Source organism: Hydra viridissima, unplaced genomic scaffold (genome assembly GCF_058129835.1).
Source record: "Hydra viridissima isolate aposymbiotic clone 2 unplaced genomic scaffold, HvirCarnegie_v1 scaffold_14, whole genome shotgun sequence".
NCBI lineage: Eukaryota > Metazoa > Cnidaria > Hydrozoa > Anthoathecata > Hydridae > Hydra > Hydra viridissima.
In genome coordinates, this window is record NW_028324313.1 from 4,045,001 (window position 1) to 4,068,980 (window position 23,980).

At 29.8% G+C, this 23,980-nt stretch overlaps 2 protein-coding genes, 1 non-coding gene and 2 pseudogenes across 8 annotated transcripts in view; 3 read left to right on the plus strand and 2 right to left on the minus strand.

The window, feature by feature from the left end:
* The window catches only part of LOC149878911 (uncharacterized), a 3,544-nt gene extending 1,021 nt beyond the window's left edge, over positions 1 to 2,523 (minus strand). The window contains exons 1-2 of the mRNA XM_090071996.1: positions 1,821 to 2,523; positions 1 to 436 (exon numbers count right to left, since the gene is read on the minus strand). The exon at positions 1 to 436 is cut by the window's left edge and continues 1,021 nt beyond it. Of these exons, the coding sequence (XP_089928122.1) occupies positions 146 to 436; positions 1,821 to 2,282 (753 nt within the window). The 5' untranslated portion in view covers positions 2,283 to 2,523 and the 3' untranslated portion in view covers positions 1 to 145. The remainder of the gene's footprint in view (positions 437 to 1,820) is intronic.
* A 745-nt stretch (positions 2,524 to 3,268) lies between these two features.
* LOC149878912 (uncharacterized) lies at positions 3,269 to 6,299 on the plus strand (annotated as a pseudogene).
* Positions 6,300 to 7,245: 946 nt separating this feature from the next.
* Trnad-guc (transfer RNA aspartic acid (anticodon GUC)) lies at positions 7,246 to 7,317 on the plus strand. The gene has a single exon. It is a non-coding gene; the product is annotated as a tRNA-Asp (tRNA).
* Positions 7,318 to 9,078: 1,761 nt separating this feature from the next.
* LOC149878914 (tubulin-specific chaperone D-like) overlaps positions 9,079 to 23,980 on the minus strand; it is a 47,504-nt gene continuing 32,602 nt past the window's right edge. For 5 of the 6 annotated variants that reach the window (XM_090071328.1, XM_090071327.1, XM_090071329.1 and 2 more), the window contains 13 exons: positions 23,691 to 23,771; positions 23,315 to 23,416; positions 23,178 to 23,231; positions 22,809 to 22,947; positions 22,399 to 22,451; positions 22,040 to 22,108; positions 21,761 to 21,841; positions 10,495 to 10,584; positions 10,316 to 10,403; positions 10,040 to 10,149; positions 9,761 to 9,839; positions 9,595 to 9,658; positions 9,079 to 9,390 (listed from right to left, as the gene is read on the minus strand). In XM_090071328.1, the coding sequence (XP_089927454.1) occupies positions 9,365 to 9,390; positions 9,595 to 9,658; positions 9,761 to 9,839; positions 10,040 to 10,149; positions 10,316 to 10,403; positions 10,495 to 10,584; positions 21,761 to 21,841; positions 22,040 to 22,108; positions 22,399 to 22,451; positions 22,809 to 22,947; positions 23,178 to 23,231; positions 23,315 to 23,416; positions 23,691 to 23,771 (1,036 nt within the window). In that variant the 3' untranslated portion in view covers positions 9,079 to 9,364. Of the gene's footprint in view, positions 9,391 to 9,594; positions 9,659 to 9,760; positions 9,840 to 10,039; positions 10,150 to 10,315; positions 10,404 to 10,494; positions 10,585 to 21,760; positions 21,842 to 22,039; positions 22,109 to 22,398; positions 22,641 to 22,808; positions 22,948 to 23,177; positions 23,232 to 23,314; positions 23,417 to 23,690; positions 23,772 to 23,980 lie in introns of all 6 variants that reach the window. The other variant, XR_016446812.1, reaches the window with a different exon arrangement.
* Positions 16,536 to 20,956, plus strand: LOC149878915 (uncharacterized; annotated as a pseudogene).

Below are 23,980 nucleotides of genomic sequence, written 5' to 3' on the forward strand. Positions count from 1 at the left end.
TTTTATTCTTAAAATATTAAGAATAAAAACTAATGTGTTTTTATTTTAAAATAAAAGTTTAGACTTCTTTCTAATTCCTTTTTTTCTTTCTTTTCTACAACAATGGAAGAACATTCCATTAAACTTTTGTAGCGTTAAGTTGAAGTTACGACCATGAAAAAGATGGTTTTTTGTCTGCATCAGCATTACATGAGTCGAAACCTAACCCCAAACCTCTCTTTTCCCGAGTAATGGTCCAAGCTGTTTCATATTGTTTTTCTAAATTATCATTTAGATTTTCTTCTTTTTTTTTACTAAAAGCAAACGAAGAAAATTTTTTCTTTTCTTTGCTAGCTATGTTTGATGATTTATATCCGCCAAGGAGTCGAAGGAACTTATCTTTTCGGTCACCACTTCCTAAGTTGACCTCACTCCATTGGCCGGCATAAGGTTTAATCTAACAATGAAAAAAATCCAACTTTAAAAAAGAAAAAAAACACATAAGTTAAAAAATAGAACTCATTACAGAAAAAATTTATACGAATACCAGTAACTGTTCATACACGTGTCAACTGAGAACCTATAGAGAACAAGTGAGCTGTTCACAGAAAAGTTCATTTTTTTAAAAATATGTAATTTTAACATGAGATAACATTTTTTTTTTCAACCTAAAAACCACAGTAAAAAAGCCTACGATTTAAATTGTTTCACTTTAAACACTTTGAATCCTTGATAAGAAAAATTGCACAAAAATGTTTAAGTTAGAGAGCATCTTATTTGAGAAAAGCTTGGATTAATAAGAGCTTAATCAAAATTGATCAAACTTCTGACAAATGCACCTTTGTGAAGCATTTATCTGAATATTATTGTTTGTAATAATACGAACATGAGAGCATATGCTGGTGCTGATATCCAGGAACAGAGATAGTACTGTGTAGTAATATCATACTTAGATCATTTTACAATTAAAAGATTATGTGTGCTTATTACAGCTGTATTTACCAAACTTTACATAAAGATTATAAATTTAAAACAGATATGTCATTTTTCTGTATTTACACATATTCTTGTAAAAATTTAAATACTAATTTAGAATAATAACTACATGTTTACTAAGCACCTTCAAAAAAGGGAAACCAGGTTTTTCTAGAGTAGCCTGGTTAAAATTCAAAACTTAATATCTTGTAAACAATTTGAGAGAATTAGTTGAAATTCTTTCCGTTATTTTTTTAACAGAATAAGTTCATTTATTTCTTCACACCAGATAAGATAAAAGTAATATAATAAAAACAATGACCTTGACTTTGGCCTTGAGGGGACTGGACTCCATAGCCTTTCAAACTCTCAAATTTTCAAAAGTTACTTTTTAATCTAAAATTTTCAAAACCAGAAATATTGGTGTAATTTATTTCGCTCTCTTTCTTGGTCACATTTCGAAGGGTGGAAAAATCCAGTTTTTTTTTTATAATATAAAAAATAGGATTTTAGATTTTTAGTTACATGAATTTCTTACCAAATTATCCTACCAGATTTAATTACAGTTGCTTCAACCCTATAGGCATATGCAATTCATCTATTTTAATTACATCAGTCTAATTTTTGACTAATCCTAGTTTTGATATTACATTTATCTTATAGCTTTGTCTGAATTTTGTATAATGTTTTTTAATATATACATATGTATTTGTGATTCCATGTTAAGTCAATAAGTTAAATTGAAATACACTTACACTGAATGACACTGGTGATAGAATGAATGAATGATTTGATTAGGAGAATGAAGGACAAAAATACACTCCTGTTATTTTAGATAAACACTATTATTTTAGATAAACTCCTACCTCTTGTTTTGATTGATCTTTTTCACTTGAATTTTCTTCAGACTTTTTGTTGTCAGTTTTTTTTGAATTAACTAATTTTTCTTCTTTTTTTTTTTGCTTTTTAACTTTTCTTTCTGACTTGCAATCCTCAGAATTCTTATCTGACTTACACCCCTCAGAAATTTTTTCTGATTTGCTGCTCTCAGAAACCTTGTCTGACTGTTTTTTGAAACCCTTTTCTTTATTTTTATTAAACTTTGTAGAGCTTTTTTCTTTTTTAACATAAGTCTCAACCTTTGCATCACTTTGATTACAACCTTTGCTGAGAACAACTCTGTTGTCTGTTTCTTCATTGTTTTCCTTGACTAAACACTCGTCATTGGAAAAATTTGACTTCTTCTTTTTTTTAATTACAGGAGCTTCGTTACTATTCTCTTCATCACATCTGTATTTTTTAGATTTTTTTGAGTCACTTGTGCTCATACTTTCTATTAAAGTCTATTGCTAAAAAAATACTAAAAGATATGCATCAAAGTCATTTGCAGTAAAAACAAGGTTATGAGTGTGTAAGATTGTCCTAGCTTGTTTTTTTTCTCTGTTTTAATGTTAGCATTCCATTAGGTACATATATATTCGAATCATAGTATGTTGGTAATCTTTTTACTGGATGAAGTACATAATTGCATATTATTACTTATGATAAAAGAATAACTAATGACCACTTTTTTTAAGAAGTAAAATCAAAATTATAGTTTTTTATCTATCTATCTATTTACCTATATATCTACATATCTATATATCTATATATATATCTTTAAAAAAAAAGACTTTTTTTATAATAAAATCAACTGTTATAAGGATTGATATTTTGAAAAAATGATAAAAGTAAAGAATAAATCTTTTAACCAATAAAAATAACATTCAAGAAAAAAATAACAAAAGGTAATCAGAGTTAAGCTCTTGTGGTCCGCAAAAAACATACATAAGCTACACTACACTAAGGTTATACGCATCACAGTGAACAAGAATAAGTTTTTACTCAACATCAAGGTAATGTAGCTGTTTTAGCATGTTTTCTTATTGATTTAAATTAACCCCAAATTCACTTGACTGTACTATATCTATATCTATATCTATATCTATATCTATATCTATATCTATCTATCTATCTATCTATCTATCTATCTATCTATCTATCTATATATATATATATATATATATATATATATATATATATATATATATATATATATATATATATATATATATATAGATAATGTATTATTATAGTAATAATACAAATACTCTTGTGCGTTTAAGAGTGCTCGATACTATTGAATAATAGAGCATTATTTATTTAAATAAAAATCATAAAAAGGTGTTTTTATTCATTTTATATAAATAAATAAATATATATAGATATAGTACAGTCAAGTGAATTTGGGGTTAATTTAAATCAATAAGAAAATATGCTAAAACAGCTATATTACCTTGATGTTGAGTAAAAACTTATTCTTGTTCACTGTGATGCGTATAACCTTAGTGTAGTGTAGCTTATGTATGTTTTTTGCGGACCACAAGAGCTTAACTCTGATTACCTTTTGTTGTTTTTTTCTTGAATGTTATTTTTATTGGTTAAAAGATTTATTCTTTACTTTTATCATTTTTTTAAAATATCAATCCTTATAACAATTGATTATATTATAAAAGTAAAATTTACGTGTGAACGCCACAAGGATTTTGAAGAACATTTTGAAGAATATTTTGTTCCGGTAACATTTCTTCCGGAATAATGTTCCGTCAAAGGTCGCACAGTGGAGTATTTGTATGACATAATCGCTCCAAAGTCAAAAAATCAAGTTCGCATAAAAGTCTTATTAACTTTATTATTTTCAAGCTAGATATTTGCTTCATTAGATTATGTAACAGAAAATTCTTCTCGATTTTTCCTTTTGTCGTATTTTTGTTAAGAACGTGGTGTTGTTATTTGAAGTTTCATGGGAAAAAAAAATTCAAAAATTTGTGACATTTGCAATTGCAGCTATTATTATAATATTGTTCAGTTTTGAAAAAATAAACGGCTAGTTATGGCAGAGGAAGGTATGACCTATATTTTAAAATAAAATTACATTAAATTTCTGTCGTTATTGTGCATAATATAAAGCGTTTTTATGATGGACTACTTGAGTTTTAATTTTCATATAAAATTATAAGATAATAATGTTTTTGTTAACAAGTTTGGTCTTGTCGAGTTATAATTTTTTTTACGAGAAATAACTATAGGCTGTAAACAATCAGATCCAACTTCCTCCACTTTTTATATCAACGCTTCAAAAATAGTGTGTAAACCATTTCGTATTATACACAATATCGTAAAAAGTCTTGAAATAGCTATAAAATAAGTTCTTGTTGTTTAACTTTTAAATATTTTTGTACAAACTTAACTAAACTACGTAAATCTTAAATTGTATCTAATATATTAAACTACAAAATCTCAAACAAAAAAATATATTTTGTTTGTCGTTCGTTAAGGTCACACCACTATGTATTTACTGATTTTATCATTTATCATGTAGATTCGACAGAAGTCAAAAAGTTGTTCACTAGAAGAGAGTTATATGAAATAATGAAAGATTGTAAAGGTAAAAAGTTTGATGAAAAGTTTTCGTTGTTAGAAGAACACCTTGTAACAGTTATGAAATATCCAATAGATCAAAAAAGTACCATAACAAGAATTTTAAAATTCTTTAAGAGCGATTTCAAGAAAAGATGGATAGCTGCAAGTTATAAACAAGAAAGTTTTTTTAAAAAACAATGAACAATGGCTCAAATCAAACATCGAGCTACCTTATTGGTCAATAAACATTCGACAGAAACCTGGACGACCATCAAAATCATTTATAGAACTAAGTGATTGCAGCAAGCGTCGAAAAACTATGGATTTGCGCAAACAGATCTCTGTTGATGAGTTGACGTATGCAGCCAGAATGAGCCGGCACACTTCAGGAAATACTGATGTTTCAAAATTTATTAAAGAAATTACTGCCACGCCTACCAGAGCAAAGAAATACCGAAAAGCATTTAACTTTGCCTTTAAAAAAGTAACTGTCTATAAATTAACACCTCAAGAGGCACTGGCACTGTTTGTAGAAGGCGATTTTACCAGAAAACAGTGGGAACTTATTCAAAGTAGAAACAAAAGTATCTACCCCAGCAACTCAGTAATATAACAAGCCAAAAAAGAATGTTACCCTGATAAGGAATCGAAACAAGTAACCGAAACAACAGCTGAAATTTAACTACAAGCATTACTTGACCAGACCACATTACGCTAATATAAATATGTCTCAGAGGTTGTAGAAAAGTATTCAATTGAAGAACAGAAAAATATGGTTTTAATATCAAAATAGGGCTATGATGGATCGCAACAAGCAAAATTTAAGCAAAAATTTCAAAACAACACCGACAATGATGCAAATATTTTTCAAAGTTCTTTAGTACCTCAGAGAATGATTGATAAAATTGATGGCCAACAGGAAAAAATTATATGGCAAAACCCAATCATCTCATCTCAAAGGTTCAGCAGGCCCATTCGAATACGTTTCATTAGTGAATCTAAAGACATAACAATGGACGAGATAGAGCACGTAAAAAACCAAATATAGATGGTAAAGTGTGCAACGCTGCAACTGATACTACATCAACTATGAGGTGCTACATTTGTGGACAAACATCGAAAAATTTTAATAAATTGATTAAAAAAGAGCCAATCAATACGGAAACCATCTCATTTGGACTCTCGATTCTTCATGCAAGGATCCGCTTTTTTGAATCGCTTCTTCATTTAGCTTACAAAATACCTTTACAAAAGTGGCAAGCTCGATCAGACGAGGGAAAAAAAATTTTCAAAGAAGCAAAGAAGAAAATACAAACATCTTTCAAAGAAGAATTAGGGCTTCAAGTAGATATACCTAAAGCAGGATTTGGAAATACAAGTGATGGCAATACGTCAAAAAGACGTATTTTCAAACCCGGAATTATCTTCACAAATAACTGGTGTTAACTTGGATTTGATAAAAGATTTACACGTTATTCTTAAAGTTATTTCAAGTGGATATAAAATTGATGCTGTTAAATTCGACGTTTTTGCTCATGAAACTGCTAAACTGTATATCAATCTGTATGATTGGTATCCCATGTCTCCAACCATGCATAAAGTTTTGAAGCATGGTGCCGAAGTAATAACTCATGAAATCCTCCTTATCGGCCAGTTATCCGAGGAGGCAGTTGAAGCCCGAAACAAACACTTTCGGCAGTACAGACAAAATTTTAGTCGAAAGTTTTCTCGTATCGACTGCAATACAGACGTATTAAATAGGCTGCTATTGAGTTCAGACCCATACATAAGTAGTTCTAGATCAAAACGGCACAAAAAAACGTTGCCTTTTTCCAAAGAAGCAGTCAATATGATGATCTCAGCATGAAGCTTTGATAAGCGAATATGTCTTTTTATTAATAATAAATTACTCTTTAAAAAATTTCATTTTTTAAATTAAACATTTAATTTTAATATAATTCTGTGTTTTAAACTAACAAAGTGAAAAAAAAATCCATAAAATATTTTTGAGCGGTTTTGTCTTACAAATATTCCATTGTGTGTTGTATAAACAAGACTTTGCGTCTACATTTTTCTTAATCGTTTCACTTGACTTACATTAAGCCATGATTATAGTAAACTATAAAACCTGAAATATGAAAAGCATTTAATTCATTTAATGTAAGTAGCAACTAAAACTAATTGAATATTCAAATAGTAATTGTGATATATTTACACTTTAAAGATATTTTAAAATATAAATACACATTTTAACTGTAATGGGTATGTGTTAAAAATTGAAATGGATTGGTGTGGGAAGATTTTGTTAGAACCATTTGAACTGATGTAGTTTTGGTAATAAGATTGTAAAAGCTCATAAATTGTAACCGCAAAACTCGTAAAAAAATTTTTTGTGGTAACTCAAATAAACAGTCGATCGGCTTTAACAAATAAAATTTTTAAAGAAAGATTTTTAACTTGCTTCAGTAACACCATTTGTTTGAAACGTCATTACAAAATTCTAACGAAGGGATTAATTTTTTCAGATGAAAAAAATAACGTTATCATCTAATTTATCAATTCGTAAAAAAGCTCAAATAGAGAAGATAATTTACTTTAATATACCAACTAGTTGAGCGTTTGGCATTAATCCAGTCTCCTGAACATTTTTCGTGAAGTTCCAGAAATTACTATTATGAAACAGACATGAACAAGCCTTAACTATTCAGTAAAATTTATTTTTGTGAAAATCTCTTAGCCTTTTTTAACTAACTCGCTTTTCTTCATACTTTAATTTACAAAAAGGAACTTTATTTGCTATAATAACTTTATATTCTCCTACGAAATATATCCTCGGTAGTATAGTGGTAAGTATCCCCGCCTGTCACGCGGGAGACCGGGGTTCGATTCCCCGCCGGGGAGAATTTGTTTTAAAAAATCAAATTCGTTGCCTCAAGAACATTTTTGTTAGAATACCATGGCAGCTAAAAGATATAAACAACTTAATCAAAAGCTTATCCAAAACTGCGAGAGGTTTTTTAGAACAAAAATGCAAATTTGAATATGTTTTCAAATAGCTGGGCCGAAAGAAGGTTTGAAGGAGCAAAAATTATGGCGCTTAAAAATAACCTACTTTATGGTCAAAGTTTTATTTGCTTTTAAAAGTATGCAAATCATTTTGCTTTTTACAAATACAAAATAAAGAATGCACAGTTCATTGGGTGAAGGTTGATATAATATTCAATATGATTCAGTAACGAATACATTCCCCCCCCCCCCCCCCCCTGAATCCGTTACTGATATCATTCCATGCAATAAATTACCGACACAGTATTCTCTCAATAGCAAATAGGTGCAAAATGCTTTATACCAAAATCAAACGTAGTTTCAATTGCGGTTGATTACATTTCCCGAAACGTTTCAACGGAGAGAAAACAACAATTGTTACACCCGTTGAACGAACTACAAGCAACTAATCGCCATTTTTTAGGCGGGTTAAAGTTTTTGATAACCATTTTGACAATTTAATTAAGCAAAGGTCAGAAACGGCATCTGAAACCTTTTTTCAGGCTTGACACATTTTTAAAATTGGAGATCCTTCGGATCATGCACACGTGATCATATACACTTTAATTGAAGATACTGATACTCCAAGATTAATAGATATCTTCAATGTGAATTCAAATGATAACATTTTTTATGACACGGAGTCTTTTAGAAATGTAGTTCAATTTTCATAAAAAAAAGAAAAGCATCAACTGAAAAGCATCAACACTCTGAGAGAAGCGATCCAGGAGAAACAATCACTTCAACCTCATTTGGGTTGATCAGTTATAACAGCAGAATCTAATGAACTGGACGAACCAGATCTTCCGAGAGAAATGGAAATCACCAGCCCGATTAAATAGCAGCAGAAGCCCTCATTATATCACAAACTCTACTTTTGAAATTTTTTAAAGATTACTCCCAGCTCTATTTGGAATCTCCGGACTGCGTCATTAAGGAACTATCCACCAAATTCATCTGTCAAATGTTGAAGAATTCATAATCGGAAAGACTTTGGATGTAAGTTAAAGAATAACAAAGGTCTGCCAGAAAATCTTATATTAGATGGAATGTAGATGTTGTTGCCCGCTTAGAATTGCTTTCGTAAAGCAGAAACCTCATATTGAAAATCTTTAAAGAGCCATAGCTGTTTAAAGATTTACAGGTTGAGATGCTTTGCGAAACACTTAATCAAATCTTATCCCACAAGATATTAACGAAGCTTGATTGACTGACTTTGATGCTGAAATATTTGCTGTGAAACCACCACTTACAGATTCTGCAATTTTGGTAGAAATATTTTAAAGCGAAAGCATGAGTGACGAAGATAAGGAATCAATTCATGCGATGCTTTGGAAGAAAAACCATTGGAATGACCTGGGAAAACGTAACAACTGATTAAAAAAGAAATAAGAATCTGGCAATAAATAATCATCATCGATTCAATACTTTTTGTTTATAAGAGATAAAGACAAGTTATTTTGTTTACAAGAGATTGAGACAAGTTATTTTTAGAGTTCAAGTCAAGATGGCTATGTACTCCATATTTGTATGTACTCCATATTTGAAAGCTTCCTTTGATTAAAAGTATAAATTTAAATTTTTATGATTTATAAAAACTAAAGTAAAACTAAATCGTTTCTAACGAGAAAAAATCAGCTCAACATTTATCAACAGTAGTTGCTTCCGAAACCTCAACATCCCCTCAACATCCCCCTCTATTAAGCAAATTGTTCGAAATGTTAAAAGATCTTTTGATCTTTCTCTTTATAATTTAACACAAGGATCTCAGAGCTTTCAACTGACAAAGAATCGTTTGAGAGACAGCACAGCATCATGTCAAACCAACTAAATCTGGTCACACTATTTGGTTCAGAGACATGCTGGCACATCCAAGTTTAAAAGCCAATTTTACTGACCAGATCTAAAAGCCAATTCTACTGACCAGATCTAAAAAATAATGCAGAAACCGATTATACTTATTTAAAAATTTAACTATAATTTCATTTGATATTTTTACATAAAACGAAATAGAAAGATATGCTGTATAAGTTTATACCACTATAAGATTACAATAAATACATACAAAAAAATTTTAGTTCCTATCAAGTAGATAAGACAAACAAAAAAAAAAAAAATCAAGCTTGGAATTACCTTTATAACTATCTAGCTCATCGATATCTGCAATTTGACTGTAATTCGTTTCTGATGTTGATTTCTGTAAGATACAAAGCATATCAAGTTCAAATACACACGCCTAGAATCACAATTAAAAACGAAAGAAGCTCTTTAAAAACGCTTTTATCGATGCCACATTTACCTTCACAATCGGAATCGGTATGTGAACTAAATTGCATATCTGGTTTCTTACAGCTCTCACTTCATCTAGTTGGCTGCTCCTGCAACGAACAAAAAAAAATGTCATAAGAATTGAAAGAAGAACGTCTAATTTTGCTTCATAGTTTAAACTTCTGACATCGGCTGCAATTACATTTGCGAAAATAACAGAAAAATCTAAACGGTTTGATAACAACTGTATTCACAACTCCTTTTACACAACTAGCATAATAAGATTAATGATTAGAAATAAAAATCAAACCACGATGTATCCAATAACAAATTCATAACACTTTTAGCAGCTTCTTCTGGGATGATATCTGTAAAAGTTACCAACGTTGTATAAAATTGTTCTGCAGTGTTGACACGTATCTAGAAAAAAAACAAGTCCACGTTTCAAACCGCAGTTTTTGTGCGAAAATCAACATTTTTCATGTTTATGTTTCTTGGGAAAACATGTATAAGAGTAACATAAGAGTAACATAAGAATAACATAATAGTAGCATAATGGTAACATAACAGAAAATACGTCACTGACCCTGGGGAACTTGTGACACAGCAAAAAAGATATCTTTTGAAGACATTTTATTCGGACTTTGCCAACAAATTGTGTTAATCCACAAAACCTTAAAACGAGTCGCAGTTTTATTGCAAACTGTTTAATTTTGTTTTATTGAAAATTTATGGGTAAAAGGGGCAATATAAAACAAAACTCACACTTTAACAGACGCGATGAGTTTGGTTGTATCACCTGAACATGAAATCTCGTCCTTCACTAGTTCAAATAGTTGCAAGGGAAATTCATCACTTAAAAAGTAAAATATACATTGTTATTATGAAGAATATTTACGAATTGTTCGTTGTTCCGAATTGCTTATTTAAAGAGAGTTTTAAATTTTACTTCAAGTCTTTTTTAACATGCGTGATCAATAGGGCATCCCATACTTTCAAAAATTATCGTTTTTAACCATAAACACTAGGCCCCAATATTTTTTTGCTTGAAGGTATATTAATGTAAAATATGTTTTAAAAAACCTGATATTTTAAAACCTGATATTTTAAAGTCTTCATTTGCAAAAATCAACTTTATTGTTTCATTTTCTAGAAGAAAAAAAAAATGTTGCGGACGCAATAAAAAACCCTTTACACATCTTGATAAAAAAGTTCTTGCGGACGCACAGTGGAAAATAAAGTTGTGTTTCGGACAAAAAATCGATAACTTTTTTGTTACTAAAAATAGAGATTTGAAATTTTGCACAAATGTAAAGTAGTATATGACGCTTCTTGAGAAATACTTTTTATAAGAATTTTTTGTAATACAATATTAAAAATAAATAAAAATCAAAAACTTCAAAATTGGCAGTTTGTTAATTTACACTTTAACACAATGCTTTACAAATGTATGAAAATACCTTAAAATTATTAAAAACGACGAAAAATACATAAAGTGCTTACCTACTAATTATAGAAATATTTAAAACAGTTTCTTAATAACAATTTTTAAATAGTTGCTTTTATGAAATAATGTATAGGTATATTAAGGTGGTACCAGGGTAAAATCAACTTTTTAACAAGAAATTGAAAACTATTAATAGACTTTAGCTCTTTTCTATTAATGAACAAAAAAAAAATATAAAACAGTAGCCCAAAAAAAAATTTAATGATGACGTCATTAATTATGCGCATAATTAGTGTTTTGTTACCCCCAAAACTGCTTATTCTTTCATCTAATATAACTAACTCAAAAAGAGTCAAAACTGCTTGAAAATTTGAACCTGAATTCTTTAATGTATTAAGAATGTTGTCAATGAAACAGATTTTTTTAAAACATTTTTAACTTTACCAGGTTGACATTCGAACTTTAAGATATAAAATTAAAGGTAGTTTGGGACCAAAGCATGATAAAAATGAGTTTTAAATAAAAAATAACAAAAATTTGCTTCACAGACAACATTCGTAATATGTTCATCTTTAAACCTGCAAAATTTCAGCCTATTATCTATTTTCTATGAAAAGTTATTTTTTCTGAAAAATTGAGATTCAGCGAGAAAAAAAGCGTTTCTAAGGTCGTTGTTATGAAGCAAGAACCAAACTGCTCTTTAAAAAAAGGCCAAATTTGATTAAAATTAAGAAGATTTTTGACTTTTTGCAATACGCATATTGAAATAGGAAGATTTAAGAATTCAAAACATTAATTTTGGTATTTTTCAAAATTTTATCAAAAATAGCCGTTTTTTACCCTGGTACCACCTTAAAGGTACTATATCATAACTACATAGGGACTTTCAGTTCCTGAAATCAGTTCGTTGACTTTCAAAAGCTGCAGAGTATCTTCATCAAGTTCTTGCACATTTCACGCAAAGAATTTATTTGGCTCTTTACTTCATCTACAATGGCTTTAGTTTTCTTAGAAATCTCTTTGCAGAATTCTATGCATATAGGTCGACAAAAACGAACATATGAAGGTGCCGGATTTTGCCAAACAACTGCGCCAGTTACTATATCAATTAGTTTGATAGGCACCAAAGAACTAGTAAACAAATTTGCATCAGAAATAAGTTCAGATTCCTCTGGAAGTTTCTACTTGTATTGGCTTTGGCCAGTGAAACCATCACAGCCCCATTTACTATATGAAAGTAAATGCTTGAATTCAATACTGTACACGGAATCTATGGTCAAAATTCTAGCTACAGTGTGATCCAATAAATCTTGCAGTTCCAGAATTTTCGGATGTGTGTTCGTAATTTCTATTGCAGAAGATGGTGGATAGCAGGTCTGTTTAATTTCTTGAATTTTACAATATGGTGGAAATATGGAACAATTTCGTTCATTTGTCACCTTCCTCATGTACAAATATTGTGCTTTTGTTAAATCTGAATCAATTAACACGCTGAGTGCTTTTTCATCAGTTAGCATATTTTTCTGGCTTGCGTTTTCCATAAAACTCGATATTAATTTTTTTTTTGTCTTTATCAGCAATCCTTAATGATTCCACAAGTTTTGCTTCTGCTTCTTCTCCTATTGAATGCAACGCCTGAAGATATGTATTAAAAATATGCTCGAATCCATATTCCTTAAGTAACATGGAATTTTTTCTTTTTTTTTGCTGGATTCTGACGAATCTCCATAAGACACGCACGGCCTTCCGCGTTTTTCAAAAGAAGTAGATGGCGTGGAGTCGGTAATTGCCTCTTCTGAGTTAGGTAAAGATACACAATATTCAGAATCCAACCAATCACTGTTCTTAGATAAAAAAGCTTCCTTTTTTCGTGACGCCAGTATCCATAGTTTATTAAAAGACGAAATAATGTGCCTTTGAATATCACCCATGATGAAACACAAGTTGTCCTCAGAAAGTTGATAATTTTCTTTTAAAAATGTTGACAGTGCCTCAACTGTCTTTCCTCCATCAATATAGGAAAGCAATAATTTACATTTCAAACACTTAAAAGTTGTCATTTTAACAAGTCACAAAAGTAACTAAAGTAATATTCAATACTCAAACGAGTTGATTTAATTTCCACTGTGAATTTGTTATACTGATATAAATGTTTCAACTCTTTATATATTGGCAGTGTACATTCACTACAAAAGGAGTGCAAAAATACAAGAATGCCATGGTATAAATAAAAAATTGATAATAAGTTAAAAAACATATACCAAGCTATTGTTATAAATGAACAAAATTTGAAACCACGATAAAAAGCGGTTTTCTGTTTTTTCACTTTTATCACTCTTTTCTCGATAATTTCGGAAACCGCACGTTTCTGCAACTCATTCTTGTACATGTTTTTAATAAACACCTAGACTACAATACTACATTAAATGTAAAGCGTGGGGAAGCGTTGGTAACTACCAAAAGTCTCAGTGAACTTGAAGAATATTAATTTTTTTCATTTATTTTATTGTTCAAATAATTACTCCTAAACTGAACCATATAAGTAAAAATGTATAATTTTCTTAAAATCTCCATAACATGAGCCTTTCAAAAATGTATAATACTTTATACTTATTCCTAGAAAGTTTTTTAGAAAATTAACTTTTAAAGTGATGAAGCGAACAGGTTTGAAATGAACATCCGCAAAGTAATAAACAATAGGGCTTCAAATCTTTTATTTTTACATAAAATTATGTGAAATTCCTGTATTACAGCAATGATTGACCATTAAACTATTAAATAAAATTGAAATATAATGACAGCAGCGACATTAGTAAAAAACATTTATGATATGCTGTTGCTCTACAATTTTCCACTGTGGGACGCAATAAAAAACCCAAAACAAAGTTTTACAAAGAGTATTTATAGTTATTTTAATAAAAGATTTTGACTTAATTTTATATTTATATATTTTTCGTATTTCGATTTTTTAGTAACTATTTAACACACAAATATTGTCATAATAAAGGAGATATTTAACAATGAGTATAAAAACACAAATTGTATGAAAATAAGAAAAACGGCAAGCACAAATATGCTTGAATTAATCGGTAATAAATAGGCACCGCCAATTCGGTTCGTAAAATCCGCAAAAAGCCAATCCGACTTATTTTGCGGATTAAAATAGTCAGTTCGTAAAAATTTTTCGGATTAATAATCCGAAAACTAATTTACGAACCACTAGCGAATTTTTTTTTTGCGGATTCACTTCGCTGTTCGGATTATCAATCCGAAAAATTTTTACGAACCACTAGCGGATTTTTTTTTTTGCGGATTCTCTTTGCTGTTCGGATTATTAATCCGAAAAATTTTTACAAATCAATTTAACTTTAATTCGTTTAGCGAATTATACGAATCGCGTTCCGTTCGCGTCACCATTAAATGGTGTGGTCCAAAAATATTACGTTTTTATTATGTGCGCGTCCTATAAATAGTGGATTTCTTTTTTATTTTCAATCAGTTGTATTTGGAAATCTTAACCTACAACAATTCGTTCAACAGATCAAGTCTACTATTCTTCACCTACATTTATTACGGTAAGCCATTATTATATTAATTTGATTTAAAAGTTAAGAATATTTCAAACTGAATTTTTGCGGTTTTTTTTTTTTTTTTTTGTGGATCGAATTCCTTTGCGAATTACTTCGCTTTGCGGATTGCTTCAATTAGTGGATTGGTCCGATAAAATTTATATTGTAATATTTCTTCTACTTAAATATTAACAAAAATAAAAATAGAAATAGAGATAAAAACTAGTTTGAAAAATTGTTACGCTCATTTCAATAATTAAGGCAAATAATTAGTTCTTTTATTGAAAACTTTATGCATGCCTCTAAAATATCATTTATTGTTAAGACGAATATTAAGGAAAATTTTCAAATAACTTAATAAATAATTAGTTCTTTTTCGGAAACTGTTTGTATGCATAAAAAACTATCACGTTTTATTAAGGCAAATATTAAGGAAATATTGAGGCAAATATTTCAATAAAAAGTCAGTAAATCGAAAATGTGATTTGATCCGTGTTTTCGAATTTTTAATCCGAAAAGTAATCCTTATTAACAATCTGATCCGTTTTTGTGGGTTTTAAATTCAATAAATAATCCAAAATATTCGTCCGATCCGATATGGCAAACTCAATCCGATTCGTTTCTTTTTTTTTTTTTTTTTCACTTTTTTTTTCTTTTCAGATGCCTAAGCTGTCTAATATTTGGGAATTCTTCAACAATGTGGAGGAAAACAAGGCAAAATGCAAGGCCTGTGGCAAAATATTCTTAATCAATAAAAGCACCACAAGTCCTTTAAGGAACCATTTGAAAAGAGTCCACTTGAATTTATATAAACAATTAGAAAGGAAAGACAAGCAAAAACCAACAATACCAGACATTTTTGATGAGCTTGCCTCTGAAGACTCAGATTTTGAACAAACACAAGAAAGAGGAAAAAAGAGGAAATGTCCACAAACACAAAAAGATACACCAGTATCGCCACAGCCTGGACCAAGTGGAACTTGTGGCACTTCCAACACACAGACACTGCAAGGCAGAAAACAGGCTACCAAACCTGAATGGGAAGTTACTGACATCAATCAAATAAGAACTGTTGTTGACATTACTAAATGGGTGATTGAGGACACTCAACCATTTTCTATTGTAGAAACTGACGCATTCACCCGGATGATGAGAACTGCAACCAACGGTCAATTCAGAGCCATTACAGCAAAGAATATATCTACAAAATACATTCCTCTCCTTTTTAAATTCATCAAGGAACAAGTAAAAAACATTTTAAATTCAGACAAGTCAAATCTTGATGGAGTGGCCTTTACATCCGACGTGTGGACCACTGATCACACCAATTTGTCTTTCATGAGCCTTACACTCCACTATATAGATTCAAAGTTCCAATTAAAGCGCTTCTTGGTAGAAATGTCCTACTTCCCCGAACAACATACTGCCGACAATATTGCCAAGAAGCTCAATGAATCTATCAACAAACTGGAACTTGATTTTGGAGTCAAAACCTGGATAACAGTCGACGGTGCAGCTAATGTCCAAGCAGGTGTTAGGAAATCAATTGGGGTTCAAAGTGCAATTTGGTGTGTCGACCACCGTCTAAATCTAGTTGTCAGTGGTGCTGTCGATGATAAAAGATGTCCAAAATGGTCAATTCTCAACCACAAAATAACAAAATTAGTAGGTCACTTCAACCAGTCCTCTCAAAAAGCTATGACTTTAGTTAATACTGCCAAAGCCTTAAAAAACTCAGAACGAAGTTAGTACAGAGATGCCCCACAAGATGGAACTCTGACCTCCATCAAATGGAGTCTGTGGTGGATCTTCTTCCGGCGATGCATTCTTTAAAGAATCCGAACCCTACTGTTTCTGGAGGTTGTAAGTTCACAGATCTTTTACCAACAGATGATGAAGTGGAATCTATTCAATCTGTCGACCAGCTTCTGAGAGGCTTCTCAGAATTCTCTGAGAAATGCAGCAGTGAAAAGAATGTTAGCATCTGTTCCGTTATTAATTGCCTATACAACATCAGAGGAAGATTAGCAAGGGAGATGATCAAGCCAAAAACCGAGGTGTCATCAGAGCTTGCTCACTACTTCAATGAAGATCTAAACAAAAGATTCGAAGAGGAGTTGATGAATATTGAATTTTCTATAGCTCATTTTTTAGATCCTAACAGCAACGGCATGTGCTTTGTGGATGAGGGGGAAATATTTGAAGTAGTCAAAACTGCAGTAAAAAAAGCTATGGAAGAACTGTCAAAAAAAAAAAAAATTTGGCTAGCCAAAGCACTCCTTCCCCTTCAATGTTGGATGATGAAGATGATGACGACTTTGATTTCACTGAACAACTGAGGAAGAAAGTGTTTGGTGCAGGTTACATTAATCCTGGAGGTGAAACAAGCACCAAGAAAGCCATTTCTGCTGAAATTGAGGGGTATTTGAATTCAAAACCGGTTCCAGCAAATACAAATGTACTGGAATTCTGGAAACAAAACCAGTATATTTACCCAATAATGTCAAGGCTGGCCAGAAAAAATCTCTGTATACCTGCTGCATCATCAACATCTGAAAGAGTTTTCTCAACAGCAGGGAATATATACAGCTCTAGAAGAACCAATCTTTCAATCTCAAGATTGAGATGTTGGTATATATGAAAGAAAACACTAAGCAACTCAGTAAAATTCAAGACATTGTGTGGCCAGGAAATGAATTTGGAAAATGATTAACTTTCAGTGTGATTTTGACTTTTTTTTATTTCTTAACAAGGAAATCATTTCGTTTCATTGTAAATTTGAATATTATAAATAAATAAAAATGAATCCTAAATCGAAAGCTTTTTTTATTCTGAATCCGTATAAATCCGTAAAAATATCGGTTCGGATTCCAATTCGAAAAAAATTTTTCGAATTACAATCCGATCAGAAAGTATCGAATCGGATTGCAATCCGAAAAAATAATCCGAAAAAATTTTAACGAATTATTTTCCGATAAATTATTTTCGGATCAAATCAATCCGTAAGTAATTTGAACCGTTTAGCATAGATAATTCGGTGCACAATCCGCAAACCGATAAACAGTAACGAATCGGCGGTCTCTAGTAATAAATACAATTTTTTAAAATAAATATATTTTAGAATTATCTTAATGTTATAAATGTTTTAATAATATTATATAACTTTAATAATATAACTATTAACGAATTCTTATAAAAAACTTATCAGTAAAAATATTACATTGTTAATAATAAAATTAATAATATTGATAATAATATAATAATAATATTTTTTTCCAGAGAAAAAGAAAAGACTTTATGTCTTCTGAGATACCAACTGATGCTATTCTACGTAAAGCTATACTGAAAGAGTTATCAGAAAAGAATATCTCTATTGGATGACTTTGTTAATGAAACCAAATCATTGGAAGTTGATTAAAAAAAACGGTAAAAAGCAAACTCAGACTTTTCATCTCCAGTAAATGTTATAGATCCATGACAGAAAGATCAAAAAAGTATATTACGATGTACAGGAAAAAGTTTGCAGAAAAAAGTTAAACAAAAAGGAGGGTATTAACAAGATAATAAAGTCTGTTTGATAAAGTTAACTGCAAATGTTCTATTCTTATCCATAATTAATCATATTGTCTGCGATTTGAAAGAAAAGTTCACATCAACTGTACATATGAAAAATCAGCAAGGAATCTCTTGGTTCAGTTAAAATTTATTCAAAAGCAGAGAAAAAAAAAAAAAAAAAAAAAAAAGGGGGGGGGGGGGGAGGGAGGGAAGAAAGGTCAAGTTGTGATACGATCAAAAGATTATAAAGAGATTAAAAGGAAATGAAAAGCAATAGAGCAAAGTAGTACCTAAAAAAGTACCAAAACAGTAGGGGAAAGGTGCCTATGATGGCATACTTAACTTTACCGTTTCTCTGAGTCATTACCTGAAAACTTAAAAAATAATTTTTGACATGGGTGTATTCCCTTTAGCATGCAGAATAATAATGAACGTCAGAATTTTTACTATTTTGCTTTTTTATAAGTTTATACCATTAAAAAAAAAATACAAGTATGCCATCATAGGCAACTAACTGCTCCTATGATGGCACACTTTAAATAAAATAGACAAACAAGAATTTTCTTTGTTTTTTATAAATCGAAACAAAACTTATCAAAAAAAACAAAGTTAATAATAAATATTTGGTCTGTAAGCATAGTTCACATATAAATTTTTTTCTAATTCTCTATATGCCTGCACATAAAAAATGACACCAAGATCTGCGTTTTTGACAACAAATCCATGGTTCTTTAGAGCAAGACAGCGTATAAAGTTCATAACAATACAAAAATGCTGTATCAGATTTGAAATTCATTTTATTATTTCTTCCTTTAATCTCCTCACTGTAGCATTTTTCTTCAACAGTCGTCTTTCTTTTTGTTTTTCTAACAAATTTTTCCTTTTCTTTGTTATCTTTTTCTTTTGCCTTATCTTTTAATTCTTGGATATCCGGTGTGGTATTCAGAGGTCCAGTTTTTCCACGTTTTCGTGCCCTTTTCAATTCGATTTTAAGGATTGCTAAAGGCACCGGACACAACTTTTGTATAACAGATCTTATCCTTTCGTTGAAACAGAAGATCCAATGTATATGGAAGCTTCTGATGGGGGAGATTTTATTTCCAAATGTGTTGGTTTCTGAAACTCTTGTATTTCATCTTTGTTCTGAGCCTGATCACCTTTTTATTAGCATAAAATTTTATTTCAGGCATTTTTTTCAATTCATTTTACAGACTTTCCTATGTTGGCAACTCCTCAGTATGCCATCATAGGAAAGAGTCTCCATATTTATTAAAACAAGCTGTGTCTACCTTATTCCACACATAGCATTAAAATAAGTATTCTAATAAATGTAGAAAGCCTGCAGATGAAATGCATGAAAATTTCACTTCTGTATGATTTATAATAAAATCGTAATCCTGAATATATGAGGGCATTAAAACTACAACACCACATGCGAAAATTTATGTTCGTTGATTACAAAAGCATTATTTATGACAGAGGGACGAATTTTTACCAGAAGTAATGAATTACTAATATACACATGTTGGTCTAATCACTTATGCACCAAAACTAATATTTTTAGAAATATGACCAGTATGCCATCATAGGCACCTTTCCCCTATCTAAAAAAGGTTAAAGAAAAGGAGATGTTAAATTTGAAAAGAACATATGAGTTTTTGGAAAAATGTAACAAAGAGGAAGGGTACTTAAAATGAAACAGTGACTTAAAATGTTTTAACTATACAGAAGAAACTGATGTGATAGATTAAAGATACTGATGTGTTACTGATGTGTTAGATAAAAGGATTTTATAGTAAAGTGAAATTATACAAAGATTTAAAATAAGGCTTTTACTCCAATTCGATTTGAAATTTTAACCACTGCTGCTACTGCAATTGCTTCAACGTATTTAAAGGATTTGGTTAAGGTTAAAATTGTTTCAGAATCTTTTTTATTGCTGGACAAAAATAAAGTGCATAGAGCCAAAAATAAGGCTATGTTGGAGTGTCAGATTGCTGGAGAGAATTAAGTCTGAAGATGTTTCTTGTATTTTGGATGTCTCTTTGATGGAAGAAGTGAAAAAACCAATGTATTTAATGAGGAAACTAAAAAAAAATATCCTCAAGTTAAAAAGGAAGATCATTAGACTTTGACTGATGAGTACGGTAAATATCTTCATCATTTAACCAAAGAAGAAATTCCTAAAAAAACAAAGATTAAATCTGCTGAACATATTGTAAAATTAAATATTTCACTGGTCTACTTTGTAAGGTATTGAAGATACATTTAAGTTGGTTGTGATAGCACAACTATAAATTTAACTCAAAATGGAGGTGTTATCGATTGTTTAGAGGTTAAATTAGAAAAAAGTTAGGATGGCTAATATGTTCACTTAACACAAATAAACTTAGTCTTTTACATAGATATATAATTAATAGAAGAGCTCGATGGTAAGACAACCTCAAAGACAGGGCTGGACACCTCTGGACCCCAAGGTAAGTTGCTTTCCAAGGTGATTGAAATGGAAAGAAATTATAATTTCAAGTCAATATCTGTAGGTCCTAGTTTAATTAAACTTCGTGAAGAAATAGTAAATGAGTTATCTTCAGATCAGAAATATGCTTACAAACAACTTCAGCATCTTAATAAAAACATGGAAACTAGAAAATATTAGAAAATGGGAAGCTTAGCTCCCAGAGCATACAAGATTCCTAACTTAAACTTGCATGCAACCAAATTGAATTACAGTGAGCACACTTGGAAAATTTGTAGCAAATTTAAAGTAATTGCAATTTTTCTTGGTTATACAAAATAATGCTGCTTCATTTGTGAATTGTTTATGCTATTGTTTGGTAGCCCTAGTACATTCAAAATTTGACATTTGTTTTCATGTGACAAAAAAAAATTAAAACTTTGTTAACCAGTGTATTGACTGTTATTAACAAAAAAACAAATTCCAATGCTCATTGGTGTTTTGTTTTTCTATTAACAATGGTATAAAACACATGCAATATCATTTCATTTGTCTGGATTTTAGCTTGTTTTATTTAGAAGTTTATGCTTTTTGTGTGTGTGTATGTGTGTGTTTAAAAATTAGAAGATAAAAGGAACTTAGTTAAAAAAAACTGTGTAAAAGACAACTTGAAGAATTGCATATATTAATGTAACAGCTGATATCTGAAACTAAATTACTAAGCTTATGGGTTAAAAGGATATAAAAACCTTAAATAATGGCCATAAAAACTCTTTTTTTAATTATAAAATCAAAAAATCATTAAAAAAATTATTCATCAGGGCAAAATTGACATTTTTCAATCATTTTCAAGGTAAATTTTAGTTAAAAACTTTTTTTACAGAATAACAGTAAACAATTTCATTGGTCATTTTCTTGGTGACGATGAATTATCATAGAAAGTTTAATCCTTTTTTGTCATAATTGCCTTAGTTAATATCTCTACTAAAAAATAAATAAAAACACCTCTTTTCTGGATCATTATAAATATCCAAACATGCTGATGTAAGTAATAAATCAAATAAGCGCATCATTGGAATAACAATTCTAAATAAACAATTGCTCATCATAATTATCATAATTATAATTTATTTTTACAGATTTTTTTTTCTACAAAGGTTTTCTACAAAGTTTGCTTTTGCATATTCATTTTGTATATTATAACTTTTTACTTTTAAATTATTGTTGAAATACCTTAAAAACTCAAAAAAATGTTCAAAAAGTAAAACTGAAAAAAAAAATTACCTGTCATTTTTCTTGTTATTCTTCATAATTAGAAGCAAATTGTTTGTAACTACCTTCATGTCATCTTCACTGATTTTTTAATAAAAAATTTTTAATAAAAATTTTTTAAAAAAAAGATTAAAAATAAGTTTAGGGAATTTCTTTAACAATAAAAATATTTTTTTATTTTTTATTTTAAAAAATATTAAATCATAAAAAATATTTTGACAACAACAAGCCCAATAGAAAAGTATAATACCTACATCCATAGATTTTAAATGATAAAAAAAATTATTTATAAAATTCATAACTTTTTAATATCAGTTTATAGGTCTTCTACTAGTAAATAATTCCTTAGGATTTTTTTGCAATTGACTTACTTGTCTTGGATGTCAGAAAAAAAGTCAAGTAGACCATCTGAAGAACATCTTACCTAAAGATATAAATCCCATACTACAATACTTGATACTATTATTCTTTTAAAGTTTATCAGTTTAAGCCACCTTATTCAGCCTCGAAGTATCATATCAGCCTGGAAATTAAGAAAAATCTCAGTGCAAAATTTAGTCAGCTTCCATTTTCCATTTTCTCATTGTCAACAATCACTTCATTAAACAGCAATCTATTGTTCATTAAACACATACTTTGTAAGCAATCTATTGTTTATTATCTATTTATTATTCATTAGCTAGATTATTTTTCTTGGTTTTTCTCAGTTTCTTCAGTTTTTATTTAAATTTTGGTTTTAAATATAAATTTGTTAAGAAATTAAAAACTGTTAAGAAATTACCAGAGATTCGGTGATTCCACCAACACTGACACACAAACCGAGGAGAACATGATACTGATAAACATGTATTCTCAGCAACTTTGATATTGCACCATATGCTTCTAAGGGTGCTGACCAGTTTAGGGAAGAGCACAAAGATCTAAGAATCAGAAGCCAGAGGATTCATAAAAATTAACTATTCTACTTTTATTCATTATTGTAACACATTGATATAATAATATAGCAATAGACTTTTAAAAAAATAGTTAACATTGATTATAAAAGTAGTAAATATTTGTCTTGCTATTATATACGAGGGTAGTACAACTGTCTTTCATTTGAAAACTTTTTTTGCACAGAGAAAATTTTTTTTAATAAAACAACACTTACTCTGGAAGAAGTTTAAACAATTCTTCATAACTTGGTATATATATAACCCCAGGGCTGAAAAAAAAATTATTTTTTACTGATCAACTCTAGAAAGTTATCAACATATGGAACCATTAATAAACCCAATAAGTAATCACCTGTGATACAAAAACTTTACAAGAGCATTTCCAGCACATTCTCGAGTTCGATCAATCTTCTCTGAACACTGCTGAACAAGACAGCAGATGATTTTTGTAGATCTAGAGATGAGTAAAAGATGGTTATTTGAATAACTTAACTGGCTAACAAAAATTTCTACCAAGGATTTTCCCTTAAAATATAATAAGCTATCTAAAAATATGATTATTTGCACAAAATGTTGTAATTGATGTGTGATCCCACTTAATGATGTCTTTCAATGATTTTCTGATGCAATAGAAAATAGGAATTACCTTTTATAATATTTTTTAAAAAAATCAACTAAAAATTTTTTTAAAATTTCAGAAAATGAAGCAGAATTAAAGCACAACTTACATATCTTTTGGAATAGAAAATCCAGTGCTGAGAACAAGAATTGAAAAGTCAACTAAAGCTGACATGGCAGACTCACGAACCCTAAAAAAATAAAACAAAATCTTTCGTATATTCTTTCTATTTTCTTTTATATATATATACTTACTTTTATAGCTATATAATTAAATTCTAAAATATCATTTTTGTTAAATTCTAAGGGTGAAAAAAAATATGAATAAAAAAAAACAGAAACTACTTTTTATTTGCTGCACACAGTTTTAATAAAGCTATCATTATTTTAAGTTTAATAA